At 43.7% G+C, this 14523-nt stretch overlaps 1 protein-coding gene across 30 annotated transcripts in view; it reads left to right on the top strand.

The window, feature by feature from the left end:
- The window catches only part of LOC126293757 (lysine-specific demethylase 4C-like), a 332566-nt gene that overhangs the window by 23293 nt on the left and 294750 nt on the right, over nt 1-14523 (top strand). For all 30 annotated transcript variants that reach the window (XM_049987134.1, XM_049987126.1, XM_049987129.1 and 27 more), the window contains exons 7-8: nt 10201-10349; nt 13664-13828. In XM_049987134.1, coding sequence (XP_049843091.1) covers nt 10201-10349; nt 13664-13828 — 314 coding nt within the window. The remainder of the gene's footprint in view (nt 1-10200; nt 10350-13663; nt 13829-14523) is intronic.

Below are 14523 nucleotides of genomic sequence, written 5' to 3'. Positions count from 1 at the left end.
TGCCTCCTCTAGAGATTGCCCCATTTTCAAAGATGAACGGCTTATTCAGGAAATCAGAGTGAAGGAAAAGGTGTCTACATTTGCTGCTCAATAATTCACCAGTCGAAAGCCCACTGTGCCTCCAGAAGGTAAATATAGCACTGTCCTTGCATCTCCTCGGTCTACTAAGGAGGCAGCCACGCAGACTTGTGATCTTACCTTTAGTATCACGGTCGTCAGATCGGCCAGTGCAAAGACCACCCATTCGACCTCCCCACTATCACCTGCTCACTCTACGGCTCACCCTTCATCGGCTTCTGCTAAATCGCGAGCCCCAAAATCAGATACCCTGACTTCCCAAAAAGAGGTAACTCGCGAAGATTTTTTTACATACTCCGACTTCACGATCATAGATTCCTCCCCGATCTCAACGTCCTGTTTCCAAGAAGGCTCATAAGAAACAAAGTTCCTCTCCTTCTCCACCATGGCGTGTCTCATCTACAGCGCCATCTGGTGGTAACCGCCCTCGGCAGTCTTCCGTGCCGCCAAGGAGCACTGCTTGCAGCCGATCAACCAGCCGATCACTGGTAGCAGGAGCTGCCCCCGAACAACCTGTGGATCGGGATCTTCTGCCTTTGGCTGAATCTGTTCCACGCTGTTAGCCGCCGGCTCTCAGCAGTCGCTCAGTTGAGAGCAACCATGGTATGATTTTTCCCTTTTCTGTCCACTCTTATATCAATTATCCGTTGGAATATCCACGGCATTAGAGTTGGTCAGGATTGATTGTAGATCCTCTTACGATCCTACTTGCCTGTCGTCTTCTGCCTTCAGGAAACAAAAGCTGTGTCCCCATGATTTCTTTGTTTTCCCTTATTTCCAATCGGTCTGTTTTTATCTCGCCTCTGTTGCTGGCACTCCAGCACATGGGGGACTTAGAATTCTTCTCCATGATACTGCCCATTATCACCCTATCCCCTTAAACAGTTCTTTCCAAGCTGTTGCTGTCAGTCTTTCCCTCTTTGTACTGTATACATTCCATCGTCTACACTGATGGCAAGGGCTGATTTCCTTCATCTCCTTGGCCAACTCCCGCCTCCCTATTTATTGGTTGGGGACTTAAATGCCCACCACCTGCATTGGGGATCTCCGCGTCCTTGTCCGCGAGGCTCCCTATTGATTGACGTCTTCCACCAAGCGGATCTTGTTTGCCTCGACACAGGGGGCCCTACATTTTTGTCTGCCTCCATGACAAATTTCTCTCATTTGGACATTTCGGTCGGTACTGTTCAGCTAGCTAGGTGCTTTGAATGTTTCGCTCTTGCTGATACACACTCGAGTAACCATTTTCCACGTGTCCTTTGATTACAGCCATCACTGCCATATATGCGCCCGCAATGCTGGAAGTTTGCCCAAGACGATTGGACACTTTCCTTGTCTCTAGCGACATTCGATGACCGTCACTTTCCCAGTGTCGACAATTGGGTCACTTATGTTACAGAAGTTATTCTTAAAGCCTCGGAATGTTCAATACCTTGCACCTCGGATTTGCTCCAGCGCCCCCCCAGTTCCTTGGTGGAACAAGGCGTGCCGTGATGCAATACGTGAGTGGCGACGTGCTCTTCACATTTTTCGCCACCATCCTACTTTGGCCAACTGTATCTGCTTTAAACAGTTACATGTGCGATGCCATTGCGTCATCCGCAATAGCAAGAAGGCAAGCTGGGACTTCTTTACTAGCTCTTTTAACACCTTCACTCCCTCCTCAGAAGTTGGAGTCAAATTCGACGGTTATCTGGAGTGCCTAGTTTCTCCCCGATCTCTGGGTGCACTGTCACGCATGATACCTTAGTGGACCCCGTTGCAATTTCTAACTCATTGGGTCGACACTTTGCTGAGATTTCGAGCTCTTCAAATTACCTGCCAGCCTTTGTCCTGAAGAAATGTGCAGCGGAAGTGCGACCTCTTGCTTTCTCCTCTCAAAATAGCGAAAGCTATAATACTGTTTTCTGCATGCGGGAACTCCAATATGCACTCTCTTCTTCTCGATCTTGCGCCACAGGACCGGATGGTATCCACATCCAAATGTTGCTGCATTTATCATACCATAGTCTGCGTTACATCATTCGCCTTTATAATTGAATCTGGATCGACAGTACTTTTCCCAGAAGATGGTGGGAAGCTATCGTCGTCCCTGTTCTGAAAACTGGAAAAGACAAACATCTCCCCTCTAGTTGTCACCCCATTTCTCTCACAAGTAGTGTATGTAAGGTTTTGGAGCGTATGGTGAATTGCCAAATTGCCGTTTAGCCTGGTGGCTGGAGTCCTGAAACCTTTTAACACCTGCGCAATGCGGTTTCCGAAAGCATCATTCTGCGGTTGACCACCTTGTTTCTGTCTCCACTTATACCATGAACAATTTTCTCAGGAAACGCCAAGTGGTAGCAATATTTTTTGATCTGGAGAGAGCATGCGATACCTGTTGGAGGACACTGTTCTCTTGGGGCTTTCGAGGTTGGCTGCCCCTTTTGATTCGTGAATTTATGGCAGTGCACATTTAAAGTGCGGATGAACACTACTCTCTCCTGTACTTTCTCCCAAGAAAACGGGGTACCCCAGGGTTCCATGCTAAGGCTTGTACCATTTGCCATCGCCATAAATCCAATTAAGGATTGTATCCTTCCCGATGTCTTGGACTCCCTCTTTATGGATGATTTTGCGATCTTCTACACCTCTCAACAGACCAGCCTTCTTGAACGTCTTCAAGGATGTCTCGATCATCTCCACTCTTGGAGCATCGAAACCAGCTTCCGCTTTTCTCCCAGTAAGACCGTTTGTGTCAATTTCTGGCATCGTGCAGAGTTTCTTCCACCTTCCCTACATCTAGCCCCTATTGACCTTCCATTTGCAGACATCGCTAAATTCTTGGGTCTTATGTTTGACAGAAGACTGTGCTGGTCCTCCCACGTTTCCTGTCTTTCAGCTCGCTGTCTGCGATCTGTCAACAACTTCCGTGTTCTGAATGGTACCTCCTGGGGAGGCCCCTATCGAGCCTTAGTGCGCTCTAAATTGGACTATGGAAGCATAGTTTACTCCTCTGCTCGGCTGTCTATTCTTTGGTGTCTCAACTCCATCCACCACTGTGGATAGTGTTTAGTGTCTGGAGCTTTTTACACCATCCCTGCGGAAAGCCTTTATGCTGAGACTGTTGATCATCCGCTGTCCAATCGGCAAGATGTCCTTCTGAGTCGTTATGCTAGCCATCTGTCTTTCATGCCTGCTAATCCGACCCATGGCCTTTTTTTCGACGCCTCCTTGGAGTTACTTTGCTGAAACTTGCTTGACAACTGGGGTACAGCACTGCCTTGGCTCCGCCCCCAGACCTGCCTGCTCCGTGACCTTTGTCAGCTTCCCAAGGCTGGTACATCTTCTCTCGTTTATCGTTGGGCATTTGCTGCTCTGTGCGCACAAATGAGGGTTGCCACGTTTATTTACACTAACGGCTCTAAAAAGTCATTTAGTGTTGGGAGTACCTATATTCTTTACGACACAACTAATCGATTTCGGCTTCCCGACCGGTGTTCTGTTTTTACTGCGGAGCTTTACGCTGTTCTCCAAGCTGTCCAATATATCTGTCGCCATCAGTGGATACAGTATATTATAAGCTCAGATTCGCTCAGCTCTCTCCTTAGTCTCCAAGCTCTTTATCCCGTCCACCCTCTGGTCCACTGGATTCAGGATTGCCTCCACTTGGGGACCATCTCTGCGGCATTCCTGTGGATACCAGGACATGTTGGTATCCGTGGAAACGAGGCGGCCGATATAGTGGCTAAGGCTGCAGTCTCTCTTCTTCGGCCTGCTCTTCGCATGGTTCCCTTTCCCAATCTACAGTGTGGTTTAGGTCATCGTCTTGCTCTTTTATGGCATGCACATTGCTCTACACATCTTCATCTACATTTATACTCCGCAAACCACCCAACGGTGTGTGGCGGAGGGCACTTTACGTGCCACTGTCATTACCTCTCTTTTCTGTTCCAGTCGCGTATGGTTCACAGGAAGAATGACGGTCTGAAATCCTCTGTGCACACTCGAATTCTCTAATTTTAGATTCGTGATCTCGGGAGGTATAAGTACGGAGAAGCAATATATTCGATACCTCATCCAGAAACGCACCCTCTCGAAACCTGGCGAGCAAGCTACATCGCAGTGCAGAGTGCCTCTCTTGCAGGGTCTGCCACTTGAGTTTGCTAAACATCTCTGTAACACTATCACGGTTACCAAATAACCCTTTGACGAAACGCGCCGCTGATCTTCTCTATCTCCTCCGTCAGCCCGACCTGGTACGGATCCCACACTGATGAGCAATACTTAAGTATAGGTCGAACGAGTGTTTTGTAAGCCACCTCCTTTGTTGATGGACTATATTTTCTAAGGACTCTTCCAATGAATCTCAACCTGGTACCCACCTTACCAACAATTAATTTTATATGATCATTCCACTTCAAATCGTTCCGCACGCATACTCCCAGATATTTTACAGAAGTAACTGCTACCAGTGTTTGTTCCGCTATCATATAATCATACAATAAAGGATCCTTCTTTCTATGTATTTGCAATACATTACATTTGTCTATGTTAAGGGTCAGTTGCCACTCCCTGCACCAAGTGCCTATCCGCTGCAGATCTTCCTGCATTTTGCTACAATTTTCTAATGCTGCAACTTCTCTGTATACTACAGCATCAACCGCGAAAAGCCGCATGGAACTTCCGACACTATCTACTAAGTCATTTATATATATTGTGAAAAGCAATAGTCCCATAACACTCCCCTGTGGCACGCCATAGGTTACTTTTTAGACGTCTCTCCATTGATAACAACATGCTGTGTTCTGTTTGTTAAAAACTCTTCAATCCAGACACACAGCTGGTCTGATATTCCGTAGGCTCGTACTTTATCAGGCGTCAGTGCGGAACTGTATCGTACGCCTTCTGGAAGTAAAGGAAACGAGCATCTACCTGGGAGCCTGTATCTAATATTTTCTGGGTCTCATGAACAAATAAAGCGAGTTGGGTCTCACACGATCACTGTTCCCAGAATCCATGTTGATTCCTACAGAGTAGATTCTGGGTTTCCAAAAACGACATGATACTCGAGCAAAAAACATGTTCTAAAATTCTACAACAGATTGACGTCGGAGATATAGGTCTATAGTTTTGCGCATCTGCTCGACGACCCTTCTTGAAGACTGGGACTACCTGTCTCTTTTCCAATCTTTTGTAACCTTCCGTTCCTCTAGAGACTTGCGGTACACGGCTGTTAGAAGGGGGGCAAGTTCTTTCGCATACTCTGTGTAGAATTGAATTGGTATCCAATCAGGTCCAGTGGACTTTCCTCTCTTGAGTGATTCCAGTTGCTTTTCTATTCCTTGGACACTTAATTCGATGTCAGCCATTTTTTCGTTTATGCGAGGATTTAGAGAAGGAACTGCAGTGTGGTCTTTCTCTGTGAAACAGCTTTGGAAAAAGGTGTTTAGTATTTCAGATTTACGTGTGTCATCCTCTGTTTCAATGCCATCATCATCCTGGAGTGTCTGGACTTGCTGTTTCGAACCACTGATTTAATGTAAGAACCAGAACTTCCTAGGATTTTCTGTCAAGTCGGTACATAGAATTTTACTTTCAAATTCACTAAACGCTTCACGCATAGCCCTCCTTAAGCTAACTTTGACATCGTTTAGCTTCTGTTTGTCTGAGAGGTTTTGGCTGTGTTTAAACTTGGAGTGAAGCTCTGTTTGCTTTCGCAGTAGTTTCCTAACTTTGTTGTTGAACCACGGTGGGTTTTTCCCGTCTCTCACAGTTTTACTCGGCACGTACCTGTCTAAAACGCGTTTTACGATTGCCTTGAACTTTTTCCATGAACACTCAATATTGTCAGTGTCGGAACAGAAATTTTCGTTTTGAGCTGTTAGGTAGACTGAAATCTGCCTCCTATTACTCTTGCTAAACAGATAAACCTTTCTCCCTTTTTTATATTCCTATTAACTTCCATATTCAGGGATGCTGCAACGGCCTTATGATCACTGATTCCCTGTTCTGCACATACAGAGTCGAAACGTTCAGGTCTGTTTGTTATCGGTAGGTCCAAGATGTTATCTCCATGAGTCGGTTCTCTGTTTAATTTCTTGAGGAAATTTTCGGATCGTGCACTCAGTATAATGTCACTCGATGCTCTGTCCCTACCACCTGTCCTAAACATCTGAGTGTCCCAGTCTATATCTAATTGAAATCTCCACATAAGACTATCATATGCTGAGAAAATTGATGTGAAATGTATTCCAAATTTTCTCTCAGTTGTTCTGCCACTAACAATGCCGAGTCGGGAGGCCGGTAAAAGGAGCTAATTATTAACCTATCTCGGTTGTTGAGTGTAACCTCCACCCATAATATTTCACAGGAACTATCCACTTCTACTTCACTACAGGATAAACTGCTACTAACAGCGACAAACACGCCACCACCGGTTGCATGCAATCTATCCTTGTTAAACACCGTCTGTGCTGCCTTTGTAAAAATTTCCGCTGAACTTATCTCTGGCTTCAGCCAGCTTTCTGTACCTATAACGATTTCAGCTCCTGTGCTTTCTATCAGTGCTTGAAGTTCCAGTACTTCACCCCCAGCTTCGACAGTTTACAATTACAATACCGATTGCTGCTTGGTTCCCGCATGTCCTGACTTTGCCCTGCACCCTTTGAGGTTGTTGCCCTTTCTGTACTTGCCCGAGGCCATCTAACCTAAAAAACAGCCCAGTCCACGCCACACAACCCCTGCTACCCGTGTAGCCGCTTGCTGCGTGTAGTGGACTCCTGACCTATCCAGCGGAACCCCTAACCCCACCACCCTATGGCGCAAGTAGAGGAGTCTTCAGCCCACGCGGTCGCAGAACTGTCTCGGACTCTGATTCAGACCCTCCACTTGGCTCTGTACCAAAGGGCCGCAGTCAGTCCTGTCGACGATGCTGCAGATGGTGAGCTCTGCTTTCATCCCGCTACCGAGACTGGCAGTCTTCACCAAATCAGATAGCCACCAAAAGCCAGAGGGGATTTCCTCTGATCCATAGCGATATACGTTATTGGTGCCGACATGAGCGACCACCTGCAGATGGGTGCACCCTGTACCCTTCATGGCATCCGGAAGGACCCTTTCCACATCTGGAATGACTCCCCCTGGTAAGCACACGGAGTGCACGTTGGTTTTCTTCCCCTCTCTTGCTGCCATATCCCTAAGGGGCCCCATTATGCACCTGACGTTGGAGCTCCCAACTACCAGTAAGCCCACCCTCTGTGACTGCCCGGATCTTGCAGACTGAGGGGCAACCTCTGAAACAGGACAAGCAGCCATCTCCGGCCGAAGATCAGTATCAGCCGGAGACAGAGCCTGAAACTGGTTCGTCAGACAAACTGGAGAGGCCTTCCGTTCAGCCCTCCGGAATGTCTTTCGCCCCCTGCCACACCTCGAGACGGCCTCCCACTCTGCCACACGTGAGGGATCAGCCTCGATGTGTGCAGTAACTCGGGCAGCCACAGTCGTCCGATCGGTGGATGCGTGGGACGAGCTGGCTGTCCCCGACATACCCCCATCCGGAGCCCCATAGTGATGCCCATTGGCAACAGCCTCAAGCTGTGTGTCCGAAGCCAACACTACCTGAAGCTGGGAGCGAAGGGATGCCAACTCAGCCTGCATCCGAACACAGCAGTTCCTTTCCCTATCCATGCTAAAAACTGTTGTGCAAAGAACGTCTGAATGAATCTACAGAGAGCACAAACAAATCGACACAAAATTTAAAAGGTTATTAAAATAAAAGATTGCCTAGTAAATGCAGTAATGCTGCTACTTGAGCACTGCTGACACACTGCTTGACGGCGGAAGGAGACTACGCGATTTTACACTATTCAGGTACTGAAACGCCATGCTACAACTCTCAAATACTAGAATACGCCCGAAATTTATGAATTAAACAGTGCAAGTACCAAAAACACGCAAAGAAATTAAGAATTAAACTATGTAACAAATGAGTGTGCTAGGCGTATACATCCCAATAATAAATTGCAGGATGTGAAAGCTCTACCCTGTGCTTGGACCTCTTCCTGCCAAACTCATCGTCGGGAGGAGGTAATTTTAACTAGACTCTGGATAGGGCACTGTCTCTTTAGCCATTGACATCTTTTAAGTGGTGATCCTCCCCCGCTTTGTCCCCACTGCTCTGAACTGTGGATGGTGAGACACTTTTTACTTGAGTGCTCCTACTTTACTCCGCTATGCGCCCATCTACAGCTGTCACCTGCTTCCATTTTAGCATATGACATGTGCTCAGCCGATAGCGTCCTCGAGTTTATTAGTGTCAGTGAGATGACGTCGGTCATTTGAAGCTCTTTTTGGGGACAACCACCTCACTTTCCTTCTGTTTTTTAGTTTCCCCACTTTTTGCGTTTCGATCCCATTGCTGCTGATATCCATTTTTTTTAAACCTTTAAACCTTTCTCTAAGCCACAGACTGGGTGCTAATCATCATAGCAGTTTTGCGCCCTGAAACCAAAACGAAAAAAAAAAGGTAATTATTATAATCTTACCCTCACGATATTTCTGTGATCAATACATTGGGTGTTGTAGTTTATTGTTGGAGAGGTTTGCAAGATCAGCAGCAAACATTAGAAACAGTGAGTTAATATTGTTTGGTATACATATGCTGAGAGTTATATCTATAATTTTATTCTGCAATTTCTTGATAACTTCGAGAACTGAGTTGGACAGTAATGTGACAAGTTGTCCCTTTGACCTCATCCTTAAATTCAAATGGGTCAGAAAATTGTCAGGAGTCTAACTTATGAAGTTGTATTTGTCAGGTTTGGTCTGGTTACTTTTACATTCATTTTGAATATTATACATTTTTTTGTGTATCCTATGTTGAAGGATGTTTTAGAGATTTAGGATCAATTGTTGTCTAATTGGGTCATCATTTTGTACTTTTATATTACGGAGTTGGTCCTATAAAAGCATCTTGTAGCCGGCAGAGAATAGGGAGATTTATATGTAGTTAAGTTGTATCTGGTTTTCCTCCCTTTTGCTTCAAGTAGGCAAACTAATGTAGATATCCTTTCTGTGTTGATTACTGCAGACTTCCTTCTTGTGGTGGCTTTATCAGAATATCAGATTTTTTCACTATTCCTGAAGAATTTTCTCTAGTTTTATCTCCACTTTCACCAGTTACTCAGTTGTTTTGTGGCACCTTAGTGTTTATTTTAACTTTTGTCAGTATGAGTGATGCCATTTCCAAATTTGATATTTCTGAAAGGCAAGTGGATGAAAAATCTTTGAGCTATTACTTGGTCTGCACTCTTTCCAGCATCTTTCTCTTTTCTTGGTGCATTTATAATGTTTGAGATGCGTGGCATGTGGAGTTATTGAAGTCTGTCCAGTCATACTCTAATAATTCAGAAGAAAAATATCTGAAGAAGCTATTTGATCTTAAACTTATTTACACTTTATATTTGTTATGCCAGCGTATTACTTCTACTGTAAATAGATGCTTGTTTTAACCTGTAACTCTCATTTTTGTCTGTGGAATTTGATTTCTTTGTGATTCAGTACTCTGATTATCTCAAGATCAGTCTGAAATTCTGCTCAACTATGTTAGTTGGGGATACTCATCCTGTCCCCTCTCCCTGCCGTTTTCCCTCGTGTTCTGATAAATGTCAATGTCAGTTTTTGCGAAAAAAACCTTTGTTGCTTTTTCCTAAACTTAGTTCGTAGTTCGTGGTCCAGTGGCTAGCGTTGGTGCCTCTGCATCACCGGATCCCGGGTTCAATTCCCGGCCGGGTTTGGGATTTTCTCTGCCAGGGAACTGGGGGTTTGTGTTTGCCTCATCATTTCATCATCATTCATGACAGTGGCTAGACTAGACTGTGTGGGGAAAAAAAAAAGGACTCTGTAACAATTGGGACTTCGTACGGGCGCTGATGACTGCGCAGTTGAGCGCCCCACAAACCAATCATCAGTAGTCCTAAACTGGGTATAAGTGTAAATGCTTGTGTTTCAGATTAGGCAGGTAGACTGTTACGAATTTCAGATAACTGTAATCAGTCACATTTCTTCATCCCACTACATGTTTTTGAGGATAATGTCACATCAGTTTATTCTTATTTGTGAATTGTGATTGCTTGATTACAGATTACTCAGGAAGCAGGTGAAATCATGATAACGTTTCCATACGGATACCATGCAGGTTTCAACCATGGTTTTAACTGTGCAGAGTCAACAAATTTTGCCACTCCCCGTTGGGTGGAATATGGAAAGAGGGCATCTCAGTGTCACTGCAGGTATGTAACACGACATTGTAGATTCAGTACTGTGGAGCTCATTTAATGCCAAGTGCAAAAGCTCTGCAAGGCAGCAGCAGATTATTATAATTATAATTATTATAATACTAATTATTATTATTTATGTGGCATTCACATGTAGTACATTTGTAGTATGCAATGAATGTCGTTGCATAAAACAAAAGTAAATAGACTGAATATTAATATATAGGTTTCTAATCCATCCCACCGCTGTGACATTGGCATTCATAAAATCATTCCACATGTGATTATTGCATTGTAGGACACACTCCTCTCTCAAATGTCTGATAGTGTTTCAGTGCACCACAGTCATCAACTTGCAGACTCGACAATAACCTGTTTGTACAGTGAATCAGAGCACCGACCACATCCAATGCGGATTCTATTTAATTTGACCCACAGTTTCCACACCCACAGTATAACAGTTACATTTCTCAAATCTTTTCTGTTCTTGGTAATTTCCGATGTGTCGGCACTTCCTTTTCAAAAGATATTTATTTTTGTGTTACTTGCAGCTAGCTGTTCAGAGTATAGTAGCGACGGGTATCTTGAACGAAGCCTATTTCTTCGCAAGACAGGTATGTTAGGATGAATGAGTAGGTCTTTATTCTCTTGTATTTTGCGGTAATCTCTAACCAGCGTCTTAGTTTGTTATTTTGTGGATAGTAAATATTGCTTAGCAGGGGAAGCCAGCAAATAGGAGTTCGTCTTTTACCAGTAATTGTTGTACCTATTATGTTGTTGAGCTGTGTGTCGATGAGGCTGGTATGACAGCTGACAGCTATTACACCACGCCGAAGCATAATACTCTGCGGCTGAGAAACCAATGCAAGAGCCATTGTATGTATTGTTAAGAGTTTTTATTGTGGATTATGTGTTTTCCATATGTTTTTTGTAAGATAAGAATGCGGTCGAATGTGATCCCACTTCTTGTGACAGAGATTATTGCCATCAAATTGCACCTTGAGGTCAGTGTTAGCTCGCTCGGTGTTAATGTGAAATGCACAAATCTCACACTTACTGGTACTGGACTTTAGTCTCCATTTTTATTGAAACATGAATTAAGGGCCACCAAGTCCTCTGTTAGTGTACCCTCTGACCAACCAAAATCTTATGCTTGACAAGCTAGAGCAATATCATTTGTACAGCAGAATTTGGTTGAAGATCCTTTTGGAAGGTCATAAATATAAAAGCTGAACAGAAGTTTTCGAAAACTGAGCGCAGCGGCAGGCCATTATTTAGTTTCCTTACCGAGCCTCTATTTTCACCCAAGCAAATTTGAAAGTATCGATTACTTATTATGTTATTAATAAGAGATGCTAGTGTTTGGCAATTAATTATTTTAAGGACTTTACTGGAGCAAAAATCTTATTGACAGCACAGCAAGTACACTCTGGGTACTATGTCCAAAATGTGGGCCACCACATTGACAGCTATAGTAGCTGGTGACAGGATGGTGTACATGTACACTACACAAAGTGTATGGTTGGCAGTATGTGCTTTGTGATTTGAAGGCTGAAGAAGATAACTAGTTATTAAAGATAAAAATCTTCTAGGATATTATGCCAAATCACGTTAAATTTCTACTACATGATAGACATTTCGGCTCCTTTGCTGTGACCTACTGGTGTTCAGTCAGCTCAACAATACCAAGGACCAGTGTCGCATTCACCTGTAAAGGTGCTGACGCTGAAGAATGGCATAAAATTATTGCTACTACTATTGGTCCACCATCATTGGATGGAAAGCTGTTATATTATTGTTCATTTCCGGGGTTACTGACTGCATCAGAAGAATTCTACAGACATATGGTATACAGACCACATTTCACAATCAGATCAAAATAGACTTTTTTCTGCTGCAAAATGGATACACCCTATTATCTTTAAACTGCAAGCACCCATAAAATGACTCGTGGCTGTGGCGGTGTGTGAGTGTGTCACGCAGAAAGTAATACCCTACATTTCTTTTCTCAGCCAACAATGTTACAAATGTGAAACTTCAGGTTTGCATTACTGAAAGTTTCTGGAGTTTGCACTAAAATTTTCTGTTTCCTCCAGACAGATAGTGTAGCTGCATCAATGTTTCAAAATGGCATACGTAAATGACACATGTTACAAGCAGTGTCATCGACATTGAATTTCTCACTGCAGAGAAAGAAACTGTTGGGATCATTCACAACCTGTTGTGTGCATTTTGCAGAGCATCTGCAGTACCCACACATATGGTTAGTCATTGGACAAAGAGGGTGAGGCCATAATGAGAATGCAGTTTGGCATAGCTCAGAGATTTGCTGCGTTCAGGGAGACCATCAGCAGCTGTCAGATCTGAAAAGGTGCAGCTCACTAATGTGCTTGTTTGTGATGCCAAAAGGGAGGCAGCACCATTAATTCTGAAGCATGTGTGAACACATTAACCAAACTAGAGAAGCACTTCCACTCATTGTGGCACCATAATGACCCACCAAGTTTTTGATTCTAGGTGATAATGCTCGGCCTCACCCAAGTTTCATAACTATGGAACACGTCACTAAACAGTGCTGGACAGTGTTACCCTGTCCACCCTACAGGCCGGACCTAGCTCCCACAAACTTTCGCTTGTTTGGGCCATTAAAGAATGTGCAAGACATTTTGAGAAGAAATGGCTTTTTGACCTGAACAAGGAATGGTATTGATGGGGCATATATGCCTTATATCCCGCTGGAGACAGACTGTAGAACAGAAAGATTGTCTGGAAAAATAGGAAGTTCAGAAGAAACATCATTCTTTCTCATGTTCAGTAAATAATTATAAGAAAAAAATAAATGTGGTGCGTTACTTTCTGGGTGACCCTTGTATGTAATTGAAATGGAAAGTGTTGTAAAAGAATGTGTGAAAGAACACAATTGCAGCACGTGATTTAAATGAAGGGTGAAATCTGACAGTGTTCAGCTAACTGTAAACACCAGAGGGTCCTGAAGATGACATCAGCAGAGGGGCTGAAACTTTGATAATGTAGAACAAATTGAACATGGTGCAGCCAACATTGTAGATGATTTTACCTTCAGTGACAACAGCCATGAAAACCTTCAGACTTGATTATTAACTTGCTGAAGTGAAAGTGGAAATGGAAAATTTAGCTTAGCAATAAGAATGTAAATCTGTGTAGATGCTACATTGCCAAATGTCCCACAATGTCTGGTGTTAGTTGACCTGCAGCACTTTCGTTTGGTAAGTCACATCATCTTTGTTTATATATCTCTCTGTGCATGTGCGCGTGTGTGTAAATATTGTAATTCAGAGTTTACCTTTAAGGGAGGACATGGTGAAAATCAGTATGGACACATTTGTGAAGCGTCTCCAGCCAGACCGCTACCTCCTTTGGCTACAAGGGAAAGATGTGGGTCCCCACCCCGAGGATCCCTCGCGAAACTACGCTGCACCTCCACCCACGCAGCGTGAAGTCCTTGCAAACAAAAAGTGAGTATGGTGGTTTGCTTCGCTTGTGAATTATAATGTCTTGCGTGCACGCTTGCTTGTCTCACGAGTAGTAACTGCTTTTAGGAAAGTCTCTTGCATAGTTACAAAAGAGTCTGGTGAAATCGTTTGCATTAATCATTTTGTTTGATCAGTTTTGATGTCTATGCATATTCTGTCCTTGCACGTGTGGATGCATAATTGTATTTGTAGCACTTCAGTAACACTTTTTTTGTTTACTTTGTTTGGTTCATTTTGAGCACTCCCACATTTACCTTTAACACACAGCCTTCGGAAATTTGTATAGAATCTAATTTCCAGTTTTGGTGACTCGTCATTTCCATTAGTGGGCATCCAGAATTACACAAAGGCTTAGGCTGAATTTGGTTAATATGTGTCACTGGTAAAGTTTTAAGTTATTTTGAGTGTAGGCCTGTAGAGACTGTGTAATATGAAAATGTAGAAGCACGTTAACATTATAACAAGTCACATTCTAGTTTCTTAACACGATAGACATGTTTTGAGACTTAGTACCTTACCATCAGGAAAGTTTAGTTTACAACGGAAGGATTGGTACAATCTTTCTTGAGTAGCAATTTTTATTCCTAAACTGCACAATTATGAGACAATTGCTGGCCATTGTAACCTTCAGGAGGTGACATCTTTAGTACTGCCAGTAGACGCATACACTCATGCTC

Source organism: Schistocerca gregaria, chromosome 10 (assembly GCF_023897955.1).
Source record: "Schistocerca gregaria isolate iqSchGreg1 chromosome 10, iqSchGreg1.2, whole genome shotgun sequence".
NCBI lineage: Eukaryota > Metazoa > Arthropoda > Insecta > Orthoptera > Acrididae > Schistocerca > Schistocerca gregaria.
This window is presented reverse-complemented; position numbering and strand designations above follow the sequence as displayed.